This window comes from Uloborus diversus, chromosome 2, assembly GCF_026930045.1.
Source record: "Uloborus diversus isolate 005 chromosome 2, Udiv.v.3.1, whole genome shotgun sequence".
In the NCBI taxonomy this organism is placed as follows: Eukaryota; Metazoa; Arthropoda; class Arachnida; order Araneae; family Uloboridae; genus Uloborus; species Uloborus diversus.
Window position 1 is genome coordinate 77850119 of NC_072732.1, and position 23245 is coordinate 77873363.

Below are 23245 nucleotides of genomic sequence, written 5' to 3' on the forward strand. Positions count from 1 at the left end.
AACATCAGGTTTCGCCAGTAGTATACAGTAGCGTTTATTCAGTAAGATGAGTAAAGATCAAAATAGCGAAATAATGGAAGTTTGAATTTATGTCGTTTAAAAATTTCGTGAGTTCTTAGATACAAGAAAATGTCTATGCCAGGAAAATGATAAAGATTTTATTTTCGTACATTGAATCAAATGTTCTTCGGTATTAAAAAAACACGTATATGCAAATCGATGTGCAAATTAAACATCAAATGTTATAATCAAAGACGCAAAATGAATTAAGTTTTGCGAAACCAAAATTTATATTAATGTTGTGTCTTATCAACTGTTGTATTTTGGTAAGGCAACAGTTGCTGTTACTTTGGTGTACAAAATTAAGAGATGGAAAACATTTTCTCGCATTTTTCTCTAAAAAAAACTACACAGAACCAGGACAGATGAGGTGCACATAAACAGTGTGGCGTTGTTGTCACTGAGATAAGTTTAGGTGTTGATGCAGGCGGTCCTACAAAAGCAAGAGGTATACAAGTCTAGGCATCTAGCTGCTCAGCTAATTCTGTTTTGCAATACAGTGGGGACTTTCATTGCCTTCCTAGTACACGTTTGCCCGTTTTTCGCTGAGTTTCATGCGAGATGATTACACATGATCTCGAAGGCATTATAAAGAATATCCTCAGTATATTTGAGGCGGTGCAGCTCTAAGCTCAGATTGCAGAGATACTGGATGAAACCCCAAATGTCATGTCGAATTTGTGGAAACAATTCAAAAACATTCGGACCACATCCAGAAGACCTGGACGCGGTAGCCCGAGAGCCACAACGAGCAATGGAGACCAGTATTTGATACTTTCAACCAAGCGCCTGAGGACGCCTGCAGTCACACCACTTTCTCGTAACCTTGCTGATGCCTAGGGTACATCAGTTTCAAGGAATACTGTTGCCAGGAGGGTGCATGAGACAGGGCTGTATGCTAGAGAGCCGGTAATTTGCCTCCTACTAAACCAATTTTACAAAAGAAAGCGTTTACTATGGAGCATACAGCATCAATGTTGGATTCAGCTGCAGCTTGCTAATGTTCTCTTAACAGACAAGTCAGAATTCAGTCTAGAACTTGAATCTCGGGGAGTTTTCACATGAAGGGAACAATACCATTCCAGAAACATCATTGAAAAGCACACATATGGTGGGGAAGAAGTGATGATCTAGGCAGGGATCACGCATCCTGCTCCATGTGTTTGATTCTGGTTCCGTGAACGGCCAGGGGTATAGGCAAGAGATCCTAGAGCCCTATGTGCAACTTTTCAGGGGTGCTATTGGACCTTCGTTCATTTCTACGGGTGATAATGCATTACCACATATGGCTAGGCTGGTTAATGACAGTCCGGAAAGCGGACAAATTCACCGAACAGAAAGATCAAATAAATCTTCTGACCATAATCCTATTATGCTTGGGTGGTCGCAACAATTCATCCTCATCCCGAACCATTGAGAGATTATAACTGCTGTGGTGAAGACGTGGCGGAGACTTCTTCAAGCGCTCTCGAACTCGCTTGTTAACAGCAAAATTTGAAGCATTTTAAAGCTAAACAACCACTTATTATTTTAGAAAGTATTCTTATTTGAAAGATCTCAAACTATGTATGTATTGTCTACAGTGCCGGCCAAGTTATTAGACTACAGAGTTTTTTTTTTTTCTACACTATTTGTACTAAAATACTATTTATTTTACTGTTAAAGTACAGTACATACTGTCACTGATTATTACGTTATTTTAGCAGTGGCAGCACTGTCTGCTTTGTTTATGTTTTTTGTTTATGTATGTCCGTATTATCGAACTAGAATTGCATTAACAATTGCAAGTATTCTGTGTGTTATTTTAGCAAGAAGAACAGTTATGTCACACGCCGTGTCCTGGTGACTGCATTGTGACTGAATGGTCAGAGTGGAACCACTGTCACAAAAATTGCCGGGCAGGACAGAAAGGTAAATTAGGTAGAACATTTCTTTTGCTGTAACATGCTTAGACCGGGAGTTAAAATGGAGGGCGCAAGTCCAATCATTGGCTTAGCAGAAGTTGCCCCAAAACCCCCAAGTCACGTGACTCAACAGCGACGAATGGTTGGCACGTTCTGCGTGAAAGAAGCGAAAGAAACCTGATTTCTTCCAATGTTCTGCTATAAAATCTATCACGTGACTTGGGGTATTTGTTTCACGAATGAAAGGCTTCACTCCCTCCATTTTATTTCTTTTCAATGGTTACTATGTAGCAGAGTTGGGCAAATTTTAATTGCATTGACAATTAAAGATTAACAATTGATTAATTGGTAAACGTGACCACAACAACTAACAATTGATCAATTGTAATTGTGGAAAATTACAATTAACTATTAATTAATTGTTAATTGTAGTTTTCTACAGTTAACAATTAATTAATTGTTGGTTGTAGTTTACCACAATTAACAATTAATTAATTGTTAATTGTGGTAAACTACAATTAACAATTAATTAATTGTTAATTGTAGTTAACTACAATTAACAATTGTCGATTGTTCTGTGAATTTGAATTAAAACTAACTCATAAAAAAATTACTGATTTTGTACAATATATTCTACACACGATAGGTCTACCTGGGACGTGGACGCTAAATGGTTACCATATTACTATCCAACTATTTAAATACACATGTTAGCAATTAATAAAATATAAATAAAATATCAGTAACTTTCAGTAAATTACCGCCCAATAGCCAGGGCTAAAGCAGAAATATATGAAATACCGATCCATTTCTTCGGTCACTCGTTTGGTCTGCGCTAATTCTATATTAGCTACCAGTTTGTTTGGCACTCTTGGCTTCCTCAAAATGTTTTCCATCTCCAACTCAGTCACTTTCCTGTGCCAGGCTGATGCGTGCTAATAAGCACGAAACTGCAGTCCTCGGCTGGAAATGACTGAGCTGGCGGTGTATGTCATGTGTTAGTAACTTTATTACGAGTAATAAATTATTTAATGCAGTATATGACTTTTCTCAAAAAATCTTATGGCTTCAGCAAAATATCCTCAAAAAAGGTATACAGTCGACTCCCGCTACAACGCGATCCAACTTACGCGAAATGGCTATAACGCGATTTTTTCTTCGGTAAAGAATTTTATTCCTAACGCGAATTCTTCACCCGCAACACAAAAAATTTCCGAGGGGAATCGCGGTTTTTTCATGATTGGACCTTCATCCTTTTGCCATCACGGAGAACGGAAGTTCCCACACCGTACTAGTCTGAACATCGCTTATACAAATAACTCTATACGCCACATTTCCCACTTATTTGTTCATTCTATATGGGAAAGTTAATGAAATATAATGACACCTAAGAGCGCTGTTTCGTTTAAAGTTTGTGAAGATAGAAGGAAAAAGAGAAAGTTTCAACAACTATAATGCATTTGTTTTTCTTACTACATAATATACGTACTGCAGTGATTTATTTTACGTCTTTCATTCCCCTTGATTATTGATTTTGTGCATCGTAGCAGTTTTTTATGTTAAATAAATCTTTTGTTAAAAAATACAATAAATAAAAATTCAATTTTTTATTTAAGAAACAGTAATGTATAGTTAAGAAATGGGTTTTAACAGTTTGAGGTGGTGTTTACAAGTGTCTTTTATCGTATAGGTATGTTTATAAACGTTTTCAAATATACCCTTTTCCTCAACGTGAAATTTCTACTTACGCGAAGGGTCTTGGAACGCATCCCTCGCGTAAGTCGGGACTCGACTGTATTTCAATTAAAAATTAAAAAAAAAAAATTCTTTACTAGTAAAAGTGCGAAGAACATCTGGGGAAATTACAGAAATGCATCTTAATTACACGATTAAAAAAATAATAAAATAAATAAACAGAGCGGTCTCTGAGATCTTACGTCCCCTGTTATATCCTTCTTTCTAATTTCCCCTGTTACAGGTTTTAAAACAATTAAAAAAATTAATTGCAATTATTTTAATTGTGAAAAGCGATTAACGTACATTAATCTAATTACATTAACTGCAAAGTACAATTAATAGTTTAATTGCAATTAATTTAACTGCAATTATTTTAATTGCAAATTATTTAATTGCAATTACTTTTTCAATCAATTAACAAGGCAATTGAAAAAAATAATTGATTAATGCCCAACACTGCTATGTAGCACGAAAAATCATTATTTAAAATGTTCCGTTTATCAGTTTTTTAATAGTTCAACAAAGCCTGGTTAATTGTTAAGTTAAAATGTCTAGAAAACATTCAAGTGTTTAAAATTCATAGTTTGCTGCATTTTTTTTTTGAAGCAATAAAGAATGCTTTTACAGCCGTCATTTTACCCTAGACCTGACGTTTCGCATGACGTCTCACCTGACGTTGGTAGATAGCGGTATTTTATGTTATGTAGTTTGCGGACCCTATGTCAAAGTTCTAAGACACGGTAGATGCGGTAAACAAAAATGATGATTATTCAAATCATGTCTTCTTATGAATTTATTATACAAAATATAGTTAAATTAAACCAATTCGAGGTTTTTTTCGTCATATTTATATAAATAGGATTTCCTTTTTGGCGTTACAAGTTTTGTAAAGCATCTTTTCATTTTTAGTTCTACTATTAAACACAATACTTTCTGCATAATTAATTTTTTTTAATCATTCCTTCAAAAAAAAAACTAATTATTATTTACTATGTTTGCAATGTGTTATGACATAAAATTGTAAAATTTTAAGAGTGATATGAATTATTTTCATACAATATTAAAGGAAATGCAAGTAAGCAAAATGCTTAGTTTTAAACAAATTTGCTATTAAAAATATTAACAGTTATAAATTGCTCAAATATAAAAACTAAAAGTTTGAGAGAAAGAGTTTACTATCGCTTAATTGCATAGTAGGTTTTTACATAAAAGAGGGTTTTTTATTTCTTCGAGAGAGAGGGAAAAAGAGATGACTTATATTCAACAAAAAGTAAATCAAAGATCGCTATTGTTATAAGACTCAACATTGTCATAAGAGAAAGTAAGCTCGTTTGCTTTTGGTGAACTTTACTTTGATTTCTCAATTGAATTCAATCCATATTAACATTTTCCTCTGTTTTTGAAGAATGTATTCAATTTTTCAGCTTTTTGATGTAAATATACAAGGTCTAACAGTTTTAAAACCAATCAAGCACATTAAAATTCCTCTCACTTGAAAAAATTAAAATATTAAAAAATATGTTAATAAGTGAAATCAAAATCATTTTTACATCATAAATACTTATCTAAAATCGCCGAAGTTTGATTCATTTCTGACATCAATTTCAGGCGAAGCAATTTTATCTTGTAACCTTTTTTTTCACCAGTTTGCCATTATTTACGATTTTCTTTTTGCAATATTTTCAGTTGGCTATCAGACAAGTTCACGAAAAATTCTATTTCCTGCTAGCAAACTGTCCCTAGACGCTTGTCCTTCGAAAATGTGGAGGAGAAAACCTTGTTGGAGTAAGTCACGATGTAAAATGCTTATCTGTGTAGCTTACCATTACTACAGTATCATTCGTTAAAAAGTTTCAAATAGATCAGGGGTGCCCAACTTTTTTCTTCTTGAGGGTCGCACCTCATACTAAGATGAGTCGCTGGTCAGAATACATATAAAAATTACACTGCTCGACATTGAAAATGCAACACCAAGAAGAAGTGTTCAGAAATTTATGCAAATTTTAGAGTAGACACACATCACTGAGTTATGTAAATGATACGAAATGCGCAGCTCTCCGACGCACATGAACTAAGATATAAGGGAAGGAACTTACAGAATGGGCAATATTCGTGTGGTTATTTCTGACTGGAGCATTATCGAAGAAATTTTGTTTTTGTCTTGGAGGATACGTGCAACACGAGAGAATGCCAGGCCGCCGTCAACGAAGGCACTTCCAGCAGATAGACGATTTTACGAGGGGTATGGTGATCGGACTGAGAAGGGGAGGTTGGTCCGTATGTCAAGTCGCAGCTGATACCCACATGGATGCGAGCACGGTGCATCGGCTGTGCCGAAGATGGTTGGAACAACGAAAAGTGGCAAGATTGAGGGGTGCAGGGGCAGCCAGAGTGAAGTCAGAACGCGTGGATCGACGCATCCACCGACAAGCTGTAGCAGACCCACAAGTCACTTGTTCCTCGATTCTGCAGCAGGTGCAAGATACCCTGAATGTTCCCGTGTCAACCAGAACCACTTCCCGTCGTTTGGTCGCACGTGGTCTGCAACCACGGCGTCCGCTAAGAAGACTGCCATTGACCCCACAACATAGACAGCAACGTTTAGTACGGTGCCAAACCAGAGCGGTAATTGTGGAACGTCCCACCGCACCACAACGTGGCATAATGGTTTGGGGCGCAATTGCGTACAATTCCATATTACCTCTAGTTCCTATTCAGGGCAATATGACGGCCCAGCGATACTTGGATAATGTGCTGCGGCCGGTGGCAATCCCTTCCCTTCAAGGGCTACCTAATGGAATTTTTCAGCAGGATAATACCCGACCACACAGTGCTCGCACTGCCAACATGCTCTCCAAGGCACACAGATGCTTCCCTGGTCACCGTACACTCCTGATCTGTCACCAATCGAACATGTGTGGGATGTGATTGGACACCGTTTGCACTCTGTCCCTGCCTCGTTCAGAAGACGAACTGTGGCAAATGGTTGAAAGGGAATGGACAGCCATCCCTCTGGACACCATCCGTACCCTTATTGGTTCTATGCCTTGACGTGTTTCTTCGTGTATCGCTGTCCACGGTGGTCCTACATCCTACTGAGCCGACGCCGTTTTCGCTCTGTATTCTGCCTATCATTTTGAAATTAAGATCATTTATTATTCCTTGCTGTCTCTTGTCTTTTTTCCAAATTTCATCGCTTTCTGACCACTCCTTCTTGGTGTTGCATTTTCAATGTCGAGCAGTGTATTTAGATTAGATTTTTTTTTTTCCAAGATAACATGGGAAAACACGTAAAATGAGCATAAATTACAAACCAAGAATTGCTGTTACCATTACCACATGCTTATTTTATCAAGGCAGTTGAACCTCGTTTATCTGTTTCGCAATTATCCGGTTTTCCGGTGTATTCGCATCAAATTTCTAGAGTTAAAAAAATCGCTCACATAATATTTCTAAATTATGGAAACAAGAACAAAGCCATAAATGTTACGAGTATTCGCTCTTTATTTTGATTAAATACACAGCATCTATACTTAGGTCGTGTAATAAATTATAGTAATCTATTAAACAACATGGCGACACAACACTACATAATAATAAAGTGTTCGCGAGGAAGAATCTTATGTAAGTTTGCAACAAAGCACGGTTTTTTTTTTTTTTTTTTTTTTTTTTTTGCTGTTATAAAAGATCAGTCTGCTTGTTTACGAATGTGTTTTATATATTATCCGGATTATCCGAACTTTCGTTTATCCAGATTGCCTTTAGTTCCAGCTAGTCCTGATAAACGAGGTTGCGCTGTGCTAACTTTTTATCTATCTTTTTGAAATGAAGTTTTGACCATTTGGCTCCAAATTTGCCAAACTCGTACCACGGAATTGCATTCTGAATACCGAATAAAGATTATAGGGTGATTTGAAAGGAACCAGGAAATAGTTTTCAATTACTAACATTGAACATGACAATGGGCCACACGGTTCAGTCTCACGGGCCGCATATCGCCCTGGGATCTATCTATTTCAGTTGACTCCGCTGAAATAGATAGATCTATAAGACTAGTGTTATATCTTTTTATAGTTTACTTGAAAGAGTAGGAGAGAAATGCAAATTTATTGTTTTTTTCACCCACTTTTGTTCACAAATGAAGCAGTTGAAACTAGTTTATTTGCTAGAACTATATTCAAAACTACAATTCATTTTGTTTGTACAATTTGGAAGAAAACAAAATTTTCAAAATGCTCGAAACGTTTGAGAGAAAGAAAACTTAAGAAAAACAAAAATTTCTTTCTTCAAAACTCAATCGTCAATCATTAAACGTGTGTACTCAGATGAAAAGGATAAAACAAAAATTTATCGATGGGCATTAAAAAATTAAAATTTAAAAGTTTTGAAGAAAATATTTTATTTTTTGGTTGCAATAGAAATTTCTATTTTCAATTGCTCAATTTGTTTTCTATTCAAATACTGAACTTCCATGATAAATTCATTGTAAGGCCAATGTTAAGTAATTTTAACTTTTCTATGTCAAATGCCATTTTCTATATATTAATATCAACTATTTTATTCATTTATATAGAAGACGATTGCAATGTATTTCATTGGAGATTAAAAAATGACACTTTGATTTGTGAAAGAAAAGATGGCCTTCTTGTACAAGGTAGGACGTAAAAATTTTCTTTACTCTTAATGTAATTTCACTCTAGCTTCATGAAAAAGACTTTTTCTAAAGTGATGAAATTCCAAAAATTTCCGATTTATTTAATCACTAGAGGTATACGCACGGCTTTTCCCGTGGTAGAAAAATGAAAAGGTAATTTCGTTCGCCTGTATATTTACAAATGATGAATGACGAATTTCTCGCCAATTTACTGTGTTCATTTGCTCGCCCATGTTACGGTTTCACGTTATGAAAATTTGGTAATTTACTCGTCCAAGGTATGATAATTTTCTCAGTAACATGTTCGTAAAATTGGAATAGAGAAAGAACAAAATCAAATTTTCAAAAATCGCTTCGAGGTGCTCACCCCTATGCTACGAACTAATTCTGTGAAAAATTTCATGAAAATCGGCAGAACGGTCCAGACGCAATACGTGTAACAGACATACAGAAATCCAGACATCGAGAGACACAGACTTTCAGCTTTAGAATTAGTAAAATAAAATAAAAAGATTAAAATAAGACATGCAAACAAGAAGACATTTCTATTCATTTAAGGCTTAATTAGAAAAACGTTATATTCGTCAGAGTTCTAAATAAAATTATTACACGTACATATAAAGAAAAATGCAGTTCAATAGGTATATATGCAAAAGAAATTTCGCAGCTAACCTGACATTTCTGACGACGCATTTTTTTTTAATCAAGTTTGAAACTATCAGTATTTTTTTTTTCGATGAAGTTTTTTAATTTTAATCACACGTTCAGAAAAAAATTCTTTGCATTTCTGCCTTTTGCATTAATGTGTGATTAACAGCAAGTTTTAACTAATTTTTTTTTCTTGTCATGAATTGAAAAACTTTTTTCCTTAAGCATCCCCAAAGGAATGATAAATACGTTACAGATGGGCATTGCGTTCTTTTTTGCAAGAAATTAAGTTCTGGACAGCACAATCCTCACCCCCCCCCCCCCCCCTCTTTCTATGAGTGGGATAGATTTATGCCGTACCCTGTTCTTCAAAACAAGTGAGAGCATTTCTTTTTCTTTTTTAGCACATTTTTAAAGACCAAATTCTCGTAAAATATAGCGTAATAGATTATTAATCAAAATAATCGTTTAAAACGAATTATATTTCAATAATGTACCCATTTTAATGTTACCGTTTTAGTTCTTATATGATATTAAAAGTTTTTATTACTGGCTTAAATTTCATTTATTCATTGAAGCTGACAAAAGAAAACACTTAAACTTAACAAAGAAATACGTACAAATTGCTTACCTTTAAAAAAATCTTAAAATCTTTGATTTTTTCCATTTCCTAAGTTCATTTGCATGTATAGCTTTTTGCAAAAACATTCCCTTCTTCCAACACTGACTTAATTGTTTTTTAAAAAAAAGAGTTATTTTATCGATTTCGCCATTTGCAAGCATGAGTTATTAGACATCAGCATAAATTCCTAATCGACAATTACTTTTTTGCTACTCTCTGCAGAAAAACTATCAGCCGATCAGGCAAGCATGAAACTAATGAAATTTCAGTGACACGAATTAAAGAATAAAAAAAAACTTAAGAACAACTGCCTTTTTTTCGTGAGCAATCATTAAAAATAAAACCTGTATGTATTTAGGTTATTTTTTTCTCTTTTTTTACCTTCAAGCAATTTAACGAAATTCGCAGTCCTTAAAGCTTTACTAATTTCTATAAGGGAAAAAAATCTTTTTTGTTGAAGATATGAATCAAAAATGGAAGAAATAAACGCATTGTCATAAATAATGTATAATTGTTTCGAAGCTATGAAGGAGCTTTTTTTCACATAGCCAATAAGTATTGAAAAAGACATGCCCCTTCAGCTTCAACTTTATACACTATTTTGTCTGTAATAAATTTGCTTTATTTTAGCGATGGTAAGTCATTATGTTCAAAGTACTAACAGAACCACGTTAGGTGTGAAAATAAATATGCGTTAACGTGTCCCGTGTCCGGGGTAAGTTTACGCAACCGACTTGGACTTAAAAATAATTTTTTAACGGTTCAAAACACAAGCTGATCAACAACTGATTGTACCAATTTTGACTCCATTAACTGCTTCATAAAATCGCAATGTCTAAAGTTTCCTAAGCTAAAACATAAAAATTGGAAAAATCATTGAAAAAAAATCCGCGTAAATGTGCCCCGGTCTACCCTAAGTATGCCTGGAAATTTAACTTTTCTGGTTCAAAAAGTTTCACTGCTTCTATTTATCACCTTGTTTTATTTCGCATTTCATTTCTTACATGGCTCAAAGTTACCTGAAGTGGCAGAGGTTGCTTATATTTGTTTTAAATGATTTATTATAATTTTATTGCTTTATTTTTGATAACTATATAACACTTTAGGAATTATTCGTCTGTTTTACGCCAATTAATATAGTAATGTTATTAAGTGAGGGTAGTCATACATTATGTACAAGTGAACACGATTAATACCGAAATGGCAAAAAATTGTTTTTTTTTTCGTCTTGTGCTTCAAAACGTTGTTGATTACCATTTACGCATGTTATAGTCTAATTACATTGAAACATTTTAAGTTACTCTTTAAAATTTAAAGTTGGGGAGGCGGAATCCTTTGTATGCTTACTATTTTTAGCCTATTAAATTTCCCTATTCTCATATTTGGGCGTAAAACGACTCGTGCCATTAGCGCAGCGGCATTATTCGGCCGCATTTTATAAAACTGCATTAAAGTAGTAATTCACAATGAAAGATTCACAGCCAGTTTTATGTATAAGCAAATCGAAATACTCACAGGTAAACAGGTGTATGAGTTTAATTTATCTGTCCAAAAAGATTTAACACACTTCTCGATATCTTTTAGAGGGTTTCGACAACCACATGCAATGCTGAATAATATCCTCATATAAATAATAGCCAATGAGCGAGTAACTCGCGAGTTTCAACAACTCGCGCCACGTCATGATCATTTGATAATATGTTTCGGTAATTTTTAACATGCAGGGAAAGGTTTTATTGTGACAAGGCTGAACTCTATCTGGTAACTTGACTGTTTTACTGGTAAGACTCCATTTTAGGAGAAATGAAAAATAAAAAAAGTGGGGTTGAAAATTAACGCTATCTACTGGAGTGTAGTATTATTGGATAGTAAAGGTTACAATTTCAACTATTAAACTATCACCAAACAGGCAATGTCTTCATTCAAATGTAGAAGCAATTTTCACACGTCATACCTTGACGGGCGATTTTCTAGTTTCTAAAAAAGAAACTTTGATCTTCAGTATTAAAAATGCTTCCGGACGACCTCGTCGATCGTCTTAACCGCAACTTGCTTTCTAATGAAAAGATTATTATGCGTGAAAACTGTAATTAAAAAGCAAACCAAATATTACTAACAAAATGTTCTTTTAAACCATTAATCCGTATTAACCATGCTCGTATAAAGAGTGTTCGACTGTATATATATAGAAATTACTATGGATCAATACTACTAAGAATGACCGTAATTTCTTTTCGTAGAAATTTCTTTGCAAATAAACTCCCACAGTTACGAGAGGACCCTCTTTTACTTTGATGAAAAACCGATGCAAAAGGTTACGACTTGTCTGCCCTGCGTTGAACGTCGTTTTGTAAAGGAAGGCTTTTATGGGAGTCATCGCTCTCTTCAACCAGCGATAAAAGTGGAAACGTTTATCCCGTTAAGCCCCTGGGGGCTGGAGAAAAATATTCTGCTGTACGTTTTTTCGCACTGATGCCTTGGCAAAAGAGGCCCTTGATCTGAGGGAATATTTGTGAAAAGGAGTTACGGTACATATTCAAGATAGGCACTGTGTTTTCACTCTCACTCTGCGTATCCGGCAATTTCCACGGACATGACATAATTTAAAAAACCTTATTCCGCTTTTTCATTGTTTAAATCAGGGCTGAATAGTCGGAGTCAGACTGTTTTTGGGGTAAAGGAGTCGGAGTTGGAGTGTAAATCGAAGTTTTAGAGTTTAAGAGTCGGAGTCGGTCATTTTCTCTCAATGTCCGCAACTCTGCTAATGCTTGTGGAGTCTGGGGAAAAGGAGTCGGAGTCAAAGGCTTCAAAATTGTCGGAGTCGGTCATTTTTCCTACAACTCGGCAGCCCTGGTTTGTTTAAATGTGAGTAATGCATTTTCTGAAGCATTTACACTGACTGCTCGTCCATTTTGCAGGCCACGTACCTCCTAATTTAGGAAAGAAAGGGTTTCACCGAAAGTATGTTGATTGTTGCTCAAAAAAAGGATGGGGGGGGGGGGGGAATCGCAATGAACAATATTTCAATTTTATTTCTAACGGGCGATTTTCTTCGTTGTACTGGAGCCCAGGCAATTTGAAACATCCTCACAAAGAAACAGTTTTCCTGTATATCTTTTAGAAGGTTTACAAAGAATTAATCCAAATATTTTCGCTTTGTGTAGTCTGAAAAGTGAACTGATGGTAGTTCATAAAACATGGTATTTCATAATCTGCGTTTTATGGAAAATTGGTCGACGAAGTACTCATTATAAATAAGTCATTTATATTTATAAGTCATTTCTTTCATTATAAAATAGCCCTACATACAAGAAAGTGAATCACAAAACACGTGTTTTAGAACGATCTTTTCATAAGGGGTACAGTTAAAACTGTGCCAGCTGAAAAAAGTAATTCATCGTAAGTTATTCGTGAAAAATAATTATGTGCCAAACGATACTGAAAATTATTTTCTTAAAGCTTCTTTTTTAACAGATTAATTTTATTGTTAAATGCAATCTTGTCTTAGTAATGTGTAATGAGAGGAGGGTCCTAAAACATAATAGTTCATAAACATGCTTTATCTCTATTACATATTAGAAATAAAGGAGCATTAAACTTCTATTTTTAGTTTGAAAAACAGAAATATATCATTCTTTTTCTGAAACTGGAAAAGCAATGGCTGACTTCGCATATTAAATTCTGAATCTTCTTGGCAAGATTGAAGAAAAATAAGTATTCAAATACAGCTATTTTTGGAGCTAGTTTTTTGTCATTTCTCTTGAAGAAATACACTCTCATATGATCTGAAAAGGAAACCATAGAAAGTATTTAAAAAAAAATTAAGGAAAGAAATGGGGGGGGGGTGCTGCAACGCGCTTATTCTTTTCATAACAGTATTAAAACAAAAGCAATTTATAACTTGTTTTTCTGATTTTTTGTTCTCTTTTCTAGAGTGATTTATCAACGCACACTTGTTTTTCATACATTTTGCTATGTATAACTTCATTGGTTTATGACTTAGTACAACAACTATTAAATAAGTTATTGCCTCAACAGTTTTGAGAATATCTATGTGTATAAACAGTGTTGCAGTGTGAAAAAATATTTGGGGGAACGCAGCTTTTTATATGGTAGATATCTTAGCTAATATCTATAAATTATATATATATATATATATATATATATATATATATATATATATATATATATATATATATATATATATATATATATATATATATATATATATATATATATATATTAGGCTGGTGCTTTGTTTTGAAGTTTTATATATTTTACGCGACGCCCCCTCAATTTGTTCCACTATACAAACAAATGATCTTTGCAAAATTTTAAGTCAATCCATGAATATTAACCCATGTCTCTAGGGTCCCCTTTTTTGAGTTTCGAAGAAAAAATTGCGGATTTTCTCATTTTTATGTGAAGGTATTCTTAAGTTTCATATTTAAAGTTATTTTGACCCTGAATAGATGTTACTACTTCCAGACTGACCATTTTCTCACTTTCATTCTGTAAAATTTTACATGTTACAGAGGGTTCATCTACACCAATGGCCATAGGTCAGGCATACCGCTATTTTGCGCTGGAGCCATGTGGCTGGAGAACATTTCTTTCCACCAATATAGACACAAGGGATTCTAAAAGCCATTAATGAATGGTCTAGGCCATTAATGAATGATCTTTGACAGTAACAAATTGCCTCCTCCAGGCTTTGGGGGCGTTGATTTAGAAAAAATCCTGTGTAATAGGTGTGGCAAATAGGGCTAGGTTTCAATGCTATAAATATAATAATGGCAATTATATTTCAATTCGCTGTTCTTTAGTTATAAATATACTTAAATGTTTATGCAATTTTTAATTCTTAAAATATAAATTTTGAAAAATACTCGATTACTCTATCATAAAAATATACTGTATTTTCCATACCTAAAATATAAATTTAAAAACTCTAGATCGGGATAATGTAAAAATTTGTACTTTAAATTATTTTTCTTCTGTTTCAGTACATAGTCCTTTATTATCATCAAATTCTTCTTGCAATTCACAAGATGTAGAAACCGAACCTGTTGAACCTTTTTTCTATATCTAGTCTACCACAACGCAAAAAAGCTTGACAACTATTGATATCTGCTCGCATTTCATCAATGTTAGACAAATGCCATATAAGGAACAAAGACACTGTTCATTTATTAACAGTCTATGTAGACGCAGTACATTCAAATCCAAATAACCTTATGATCAATCGTACATTCTTTAAGAGAGCAAGAGAAAATCTTCGAGAAGTAAAATCAAATTTCATGAATTTAAATTTAGATTTTTCATTTATTCACTGGGAAATAAAGCTACATCCAGATGTAACTGGAAAGAAAAAAAAACGCCGATAAACTGATCGTGATAGCTTCAGGTTCCAATGTTGAACAGCTATTCGGAATTCTTGAGATATCGCTTCAGTTGTATATGATATCTCAGATGATTGCTCTTTATTGTTAACTGTTCAAGCGGTAGTGTTTGATACAACGGCTTGCAATACCAACCGTATAAATTGTGTATGCAATTTTTTACAGCAAAAACCAAACAGTGATATATTACATTTGGATTGCCATCATCATGCACTTCAAATCGTACTGAATGTGTCTTTAAAGAAGTTCTTGCCTTTCTTAGTTCTAGACCCGATATTTCCTTATTTAAGCGCTTCAAAATTTTGTGGAAAGATCTCCATCATTCAGAATTTATAACGTTTCAATCAAGTACACATACCACTTTAATTTTAAAAGACGAAGTTGATGACATATTATTGTTCGTAAAAAGCGGAATTGAGTAAGAATACAGGGAATTCTAATGACTTGTAATGATATTTCCTGGTGAAGTCCCTCTACAGGGATATATTTTCGGTAACCTGGAGCTTATCCCTGAGCCAGATGGGTGGCAAAAGGAATTTATTGTTTGAAAATCTACATGTTTAGGAAACAATTTAAATTGACCCTACATGAAGAGAAAGCCCATAAATGCTGTTTTACAGCGCTGTTTGACAGTTAAAAGCTGTATGAAGACATGATTTTTCGCAGAAACCCAATTTAGACTTCTTTTAATAATATAATGTGTCTAAAAAACTTGCAGCGTACAAAATGATAACAAACATGCAGCAGAAGCAGTGATTGGAAAATTCATAAATCACTTGTGGTATTTAGGGGATGAATTAGTAGTTTTGTTCGTATTGGATGAAGGAATTAACTTTGAAGATAGGAAAACATTACTCCAAAAAATGCTTGCTGATAAGGAAGACGTGTCTGATGACTGTATAAAAATTTTCAGATAACAGTAGATGATTTGGAATACTTTCTAAGTAAAGATTTTCCTCTTCATAGAATCAATTACAAGACAATAAAACTGTTTGATAAGTTACAAACACCAAAAGACGTTTTCCTATTTGATTCTGATTCATGGCAAAATGAAGGAAGCTAATTAAAGGGAAGAGATATCGTTAAAATGCTGAAAGTTGTGAATGATACACCTGAAAGAGGAGCACAATTAATCGAAGAATTTCACAATAAATTTACCAAATTTGAGTCGCAAAAGCAATTTAGATTACACACAGTCCAAAACTCGGGAAAAAAAATGCATACGATTAAGATACATTGAGAAAAGCGTTCGATTAAGGTAAAGTTCATAAAACACTATTTCATTCTTATTCAATGTAAAATCTTTAGATGATATGAAAATGTTAAAAAGATTAATTGTAGTGCTACCTCGCTGTGAAAATATTTTCAAACCTAGGGGAAACGATTTACGGGGCCTGAAGTAAAAACTCGAAGATTTGTGGGAAAATTATCAAAAGTGTTAAAGTTTAACGAACTAGGGACACGTGTTATTATCAACCGATCGAGTTCAAATTTTGCACAGATTACTTTTTATTATAGTATCACAAAACTAGGGGGCGTCACTAGTTGAATTCCGAAAAAAAATATTTTTCCATATAAATAAGGACCCCCATATATATATATATATATATATATATATATATATATATATATATATATATATATATATATATATATGCATTTTTCGTATACACTTATTTTCTTTATTTGTGCCAAGTTTAATGTTGGGACAACACTGGGATCATGCATAATTTAAAATTACATATTTAATACATTACATAATTAAATATATATGTATATGTATATATATGTATATATATAATATATATATATATATATTATATATATATAAGAAAATAATAGTGTATACAAAATATATATTTTTCAGATTTTTAAAATTATAACTTTTGGAAACACTTAAGGTCAAAGATCAATTCAAATGACCTTCGAAATGAAAAGTTGTATTTTTGTATCAAATAATATATCATTTTAAAGCTCTGAATGTAAACTTTCAAAATATATAAAGTTCAAGTTTCTAACTTTATTTGTTCCAGAGTTATGGTCAGGCAAGTATGAGCCAGTGGAGCAAAACATCAAAATTTTGACCTCTTATATCTAAAAACTAAAACAGCTAGAGGGTCAAAATTTGGCTTTTGTATACCATCTAGTAAATGGGTATGAACCTGCAAATACTGTTAAAATCTGTGAGCACTCACTTTTTAGGTGTGTGATTTGACATGGAATGATCCATAAATGCTTCATACAAAAAGGAAGAAAAACTATATACGTGTCTAAAACTTTAAAAATTAATCCGTGTCCCCCTCATGGATTTGTTTGTGTGTTAATTTAATTAGAACCATTTAAATATTAAAGGTTTGGGAAACTAATGCTTATTTCACAACATATTCGTGATAAAGATCCTAATATGTGTCGCTACTAAGCCACTTTTTCGATTATTGGGAGGATAAAAATCCAAAGGGTAAAAATCCAAAGAAAGCAATGGTAGTGGATAAATTTCATGCTTGCTCCAAAGAAGCCTTCAATCAATTTTTTTTTTTAGAATTACTATTATTATTGCTGTTGTAAGGCAACAAAATTTGTAGCAATGGATTTTACAAGGTGTTTTAAATGGGTTTAAACATTTAATGGGGAAATGACTTGAAATTTTCTGTTTTTCATCCTAACCGAAAAAATTATTTTATTTTAGAATTAAATTTTTTAGCGTTAAGTTGATCCTTAAGTTAAGTAAATGCAAATCATTAGTGAAATCCCGAAGTCTCAAAGTGTTCTAGTTGCTGAGGTATAAGCAAAAGCAGGCTTCAGATTTTTTCGTGACAATGAGGCCAAGCATATTAAAAGTGCTTAAAAAGAAATTATTCAAGAAATAAATCAAATATAGATTTAATATTTAATTTATTAATTTACGTTCACGCATCTTTTTCATAAAAGGATAAGAATCATCAAATGATATTTTTTTTTAAAGCTTACTTTATTCCGCAAAAGGCTCGAAATTCTTTAACTATATTGGCTAACGTTTCGATGAAAATGTCCTAGCTATTGGATCGATAGTATTGCTATTGTCGTAACTTAATGTTATATTATCTGCAAGCAAACGTTATTGGCCGATAAAATGCTAGCGAATAGAATCAGCAGTTTTATTGTGGTGCATAATTTTTACGCACAGTTTTACTGTTCTTTAAATTAAATATTTTGCTTCGTAAAAAAAGGCTGATGGTAAAAGAGACAAAAGAGTTCCACTCTTTTTCATCTTTTTTACCTCGTAATATAAATCTATAGATGGAACATTAAAAACCCGTTTTGTATGCGAAGAAACATTTGCAGTTCTTTTTACTACAGAAAAGGAGAAAAATCCAGTTCCCTGCTACATCATACTTTTTTGATAGAGAAGTGAGATAAAATTTTAAACTGTAGTTAATATGTCGGGTTTTTTCTTTTCTGTTATATATTTTTGCTTTTCAGTTTTTATTGTGTTTTTTTTTCCCCTACATTCCGTCGGCGGTTCAAAACAAAATTTGCAGTTGAGATATTAAAGAAGATAACCCATCAAAACGACTTTGTGATAACTCACGACTTTGGTTAGAGGAATGAAAATGCTGAATAAGATTGGAAAGCAATGGAAACTTTATTGCTTAAATTTTTCACCCTCAGGGGTACAAAATGGCGTTCGATTTGAGTGTTCTGTTGAAGAGACATTTTTAACCTGTATTGAGCAAAATTCATCTATATTAGGCACAAAAGCTAGCATAAAACTATTAATTCTTTTTCTGAATGTAAGAATTGATTTGTTTCCTTTTTTTTCCTGAAAAAGCATTATCGAAAACATAGTGTGAGCGACTATTTGCTAGGTTTAACAGAGCAAAGTTTTAGGACATTGCCAAACTTCGCCAAATGAATATTTTATCTAACAAACATTTCCCGTTCCGCTAATAATTGCTCGCAGTGAAAAATCACCAAAAAGCGATACCTTGCCAGGAAAGACAACCACGCAATCCGATCCAAGATGGCTGTCTTCACTTGTGACGTCACACAGTGAAACATCTTGTTAAAAAAAAAAAATGACTTTAAAAAAAAAAACAATTAAATATTAAATGTTGCATTGCAATCATTTTGTTTTAATACAGTAAACTCGATATTACTGAAGTATTTGTCACAAATAAATTCAATCGTGGATCAATGTAATTTTGGATACTTTTTAGTAGTTATAACCACTTTTCTCTTACAAATTTTCGTTCACCCCAAGGGGTACGCATCCCACCGTCGATAACCATAGTCTTAAAGATCATGCAAGTGTAGGGAATGTTTTTCCAGCAACTTTTGCTACATACTTAATTTTTACAGGAAATCAACATTTAACCCTTAAATAGCGATGTTTTTTTTTTCGATTGTAAGTGGTGAAACAGGGTGTAGATAATCCCAACATTATATTTCTGGTGCTCCGCAAAACTTAGAAACTTAAATTAGGAAATTTTCCAATTACTTTTGTATTTTTCACAACTATCAATATTTATACTAAAATATAATAATTTTGTATATTTTGGTGTAAAAACTACTTTATGTAAAATTTATGTTCTTGTTTTCCTAACACATAAATAAGTTGTAACTCAAAAATTGTAGTTATAATATCATATTATTACAAAAAATAAAAGTGGGAACAGAAAATTTTTGTATGAAAAAAAGTGGGACGCAAGTAAAAAAAAAGCTTAGAAATCACAAAATTAAGATTACTGTATCTCTACAGGCTAAGACGTATTCAGTGTGCGCATTTATGACAGTTTTAACTGCGACTAATAATTATTCACTTGACAATTTCTTACATTGTTTTGTCTTATAAGTTTTCTTGATTGTTTTCATAACAACGAGCTGATCACATGACTTCCTTTTACTCCAATTTAATGTCATTTTCTCATTATTGGCAGTTTTAATGTGATTCAATAATTTACTTTCTAAATATCACCAACAGTTGCCAAATTGAAACCAGATTTAAAAAAAAAAAATTTAAATCGCCAAATTTGTCGCCAAGCTGGCGACAAAACTTGGTGACTAAAAGACTGCCGATATTTCGCCAAGTGTTCGCCAAATTGTAACACCATTTGAGTTCACATCGAAATTAACAATGATTTCCCCCCCCCCAAAAAAGGGGGCAAAAGACCCCCTTTGAAGCATCCGAATGCAACCAAAAAAGGAGGTGCACAACTAGACCCCACTAGGAGTCTAAGTACCAAATTTCAACTTTCTGGAACATTCCATTTTTGAGTTATGCGACATACATACACACATACGCACATACATACGTACATACAGAAGTCACGAGAAAACTCGTTGTAATTAACTCGGGGATCTTCAAAATGGATATTTCGGGTGTCTGTACGTTCCTTGGCACATATCCACGTGTGGTCGGGTTGAAAAATAAACTCAACATTCATTCGGGGTGAGCAAAATGGAAATTAAGGCCGATTTTTGAGTGAATTTTTTTTTTTTTTTTGCGAATACAATGCTTCCTTTTTTGTAAAAGGAAGTAAAAATACACAAAATGTTATATCCATTTTCTTTGATCAGGAGGTTGTACTTCAGAGCCTCGGCCATGCTGGGGCAAATGCGAAACCATGGGCGGACTTTGTGACCCCACCTCTGGACTGTGTCACTGCGAAGACTCAAATGGTCACAGACTGTCTGTGCTGAGCCCTTCCTCGGGCAGGTGCCCCACGGAAACAAAGGGACCACATCCGCCAGCCAATCATTCAGCCCCAACGGCGGAAATTAGACTCATGTACTATCCAGGTAAGAGGGAAACTTAGAATTATTTTCTTTTTTTTCTTCTAATTTTTTAGAGAGGGGAGGTATAGTTTATATAAATTCATTGAAGTTTATCGAATGCAGACATCGGTCCATTAGCGCAGCCAGAAATATCTTCTGGGGGGGGGGGCGAGATTGATGAAAAATACGTCTTGGAGGGGGGTGGGTTTGACCAAAAGTACCTTCTGGAGGGGTTTTTTAATCAAAAATATCTTCTGAGGGAGTTTTTTTTGATCAAAACAGTCTTTTTAGTGAATAAACTACTGTATTAGAATTTGTATTTATGTTAAAACCAATAGCGCTGGGGGGTTTCACCCCCCCCCCCCCCCAACCGTCCTTTGCTGCGCCACTGCATCGGTCACTTGAAATCATATCGAAAAGTAACGATTACAATAGAACCGTAAGCACCTGTGTGTCATGGTGTGTGGAGGTGCAGCTTTGAAAAAGATTACGAACCACAATCCAAATAGGAAATCTCGAATATTTAGATTCATCTATGAGATAAACTAGGAAATAGCATTTAAACATGTTTTTTTCACTCGACTTAATAAGATACTGAATTTTTTTAAAAAGGTCAAAAACTGAGGTTAAAATTGCGTAGGATTTCAACCGTTATATAGGTCTGACATCTTCTCTTTCTATTTTAAGGCTGCCTTCCCCGCAAAATCTACTATCTACACGAAAGTTACGTTTCAAAAACTTTTAAAAAAAACTCTTCATAATTCAAAGAGTATTTTACAACTCACGGTAGTTATTTTTTAGAGGTTGATTAGGTTCGGTTCTTAATGTCATAAACGCAACAAGGCTACAGCGAAAACACTAGGTTATTCGATGGCACTTATTCCATATTAGATGAAAATTTTTAAAAAAAATATGTGTGGTATATGATACCATTGATGAATGATACCACCTGTTAACTGTAATACTTCTTGCAGAGTTAGTGAAAGAACTAACATTTCATCTACTTTCTGTGAATAACTGATGAAGAGACTTCTTTAAAAAATAACTAAAATTTATTAACACGTGAAAAAAGGTAAATATAATTGTATAAACATAACTGAAGCCAAAGGTAAAAAAGATTAATTAAATATGACTAGCAAGTTAGTTAAGCTCATCCTAATACGGCTCGCTAATCTATTACTACGATCAGCCAAGCACAGTCGGCAATCCGCCGAACAATACGAGCTCTACCTTAGCTACCTTTTACAGGACAGACATCACCGAACGAGTCTTAAAAAAGAGAGAGAGAATCTCAGCTCCGATCGCTATTAAATAGTCTGTCCTCATCATTATTCACATCAATGCCCTTACGTCCACGCAACCAATGAGAATGCACCAAGTGGCAGAGACGCCTCCCTGCTAAGCCAATGGCGGGAGTCTGTTACGTCACCCTTCCGATCCGATCACTCACTTCCGATTCACTCGGATCGTTGGTCCGAACAGGCGTCGGTTGATTATCGTGAAGTTCGGTTACCTGGGCAAAAGTAAGTGTAGAGATATTTGTAGAAATTCTATTTCTAACAATGCCCCTCCTCTCTACATCTTACAAGAAACAGCTAATAAAAATTTTTTTCAAAAAAAAACATCTTTGGCTTCTAGTTTCACAAATCCATTCTATAACTTTATAGAAAAGTGAAAATATAACAATAATTAAGCATAATACAAAACATCGTTCGGCGATATAACACATTCCATCAGGACGAAAATACATGCATCCAATCGCAAATTACAATCCTGACTTTAATCTAAAACTCGAGAAAAAAAAAACATTTGCAAAGACACAAGTATAAACACATTCGTAATAAAGTATGCAAAAAAAATGTACATATTAAATTTTTAGCTAATTACTACAGTGTATATTAGAGCTGTAATTTGCAAAAAAAATTCTAACATGAAAATTCAACACCCTAAAATTTCTCATTTAAATTCGATTGTATAATAAAATTTCGCGAATATTTCATTTTTGAGAAAATTACACAATACAGAAAAGTATTTCCAAATACATAAAATTTCCTGATACAATGTCGAAATTACATCTTTAAAATTGAATATTCATCGTTAGCAAAAGTGATTAATGAAAAACTGTTTCACAAAATTTTACAAGTTCAGTTCCAGAAAGTGGTTTTGTAAATACGTCAGCTTGGTTTTCTTTACTTCTTACAAAATTAATGCAGAAAATTTCTTGATAAATTAAGTCCCTCACAAAAAATAATTTAACATCGATGTGCTTCGTTCTATAATTTTCAATTGGGGATTTACAGAAATCTATCGTGGCCTGATTATCCGCATACAATATTGATTTTACTTTCTGGCTATTGGTAATTCCAAAGTTAATGCACTCATCTAAAATTCTGTCAAACCATAGCAATTCTTTTGCTGCTTCCGTAAGTGCAACGAATTCTGATTCCATGGTTGACAAGCATAT

At 33.7% G+C, this 23245-nt stretch overlaps 1 protein-coding gene across 3 annotated transcripts in view; it reads left to right on the forward strand.

The window, feature by feature from the left end:
* The window catches only part of LOC129217118 (thrombospondin type-1 domain-containing protein 7A-like), an 84790-nt gene that overhangs the window by 43535 nt on the left and 18010 nt on the right, over window positions 1-23245 (forward strand). For 2 of the 3 annotated variants that reach the window (XM_054851368.1, XM_054851371.1), the window contains exons 9-12: window positions 1869-1980; window positions 5388-5486; window positions 8275-8355; window positions 20584-20805. In XM_054851368.1, the coding sequence (XP_054707343.1) occupies window positions 1869-1980; window positions 5388-5486; window positions 8275-8355; window positions 20584-20805 (514 nt within the window). The remainder of the gene's footprint in view (window positions 1-1868; window positions 1981-5387; window positions 5487-8274; window positions 8356-20583; window positions 20806-23245) is intronic. The other variant, XM_054851370.1, reaches the window with a different exon arrangement.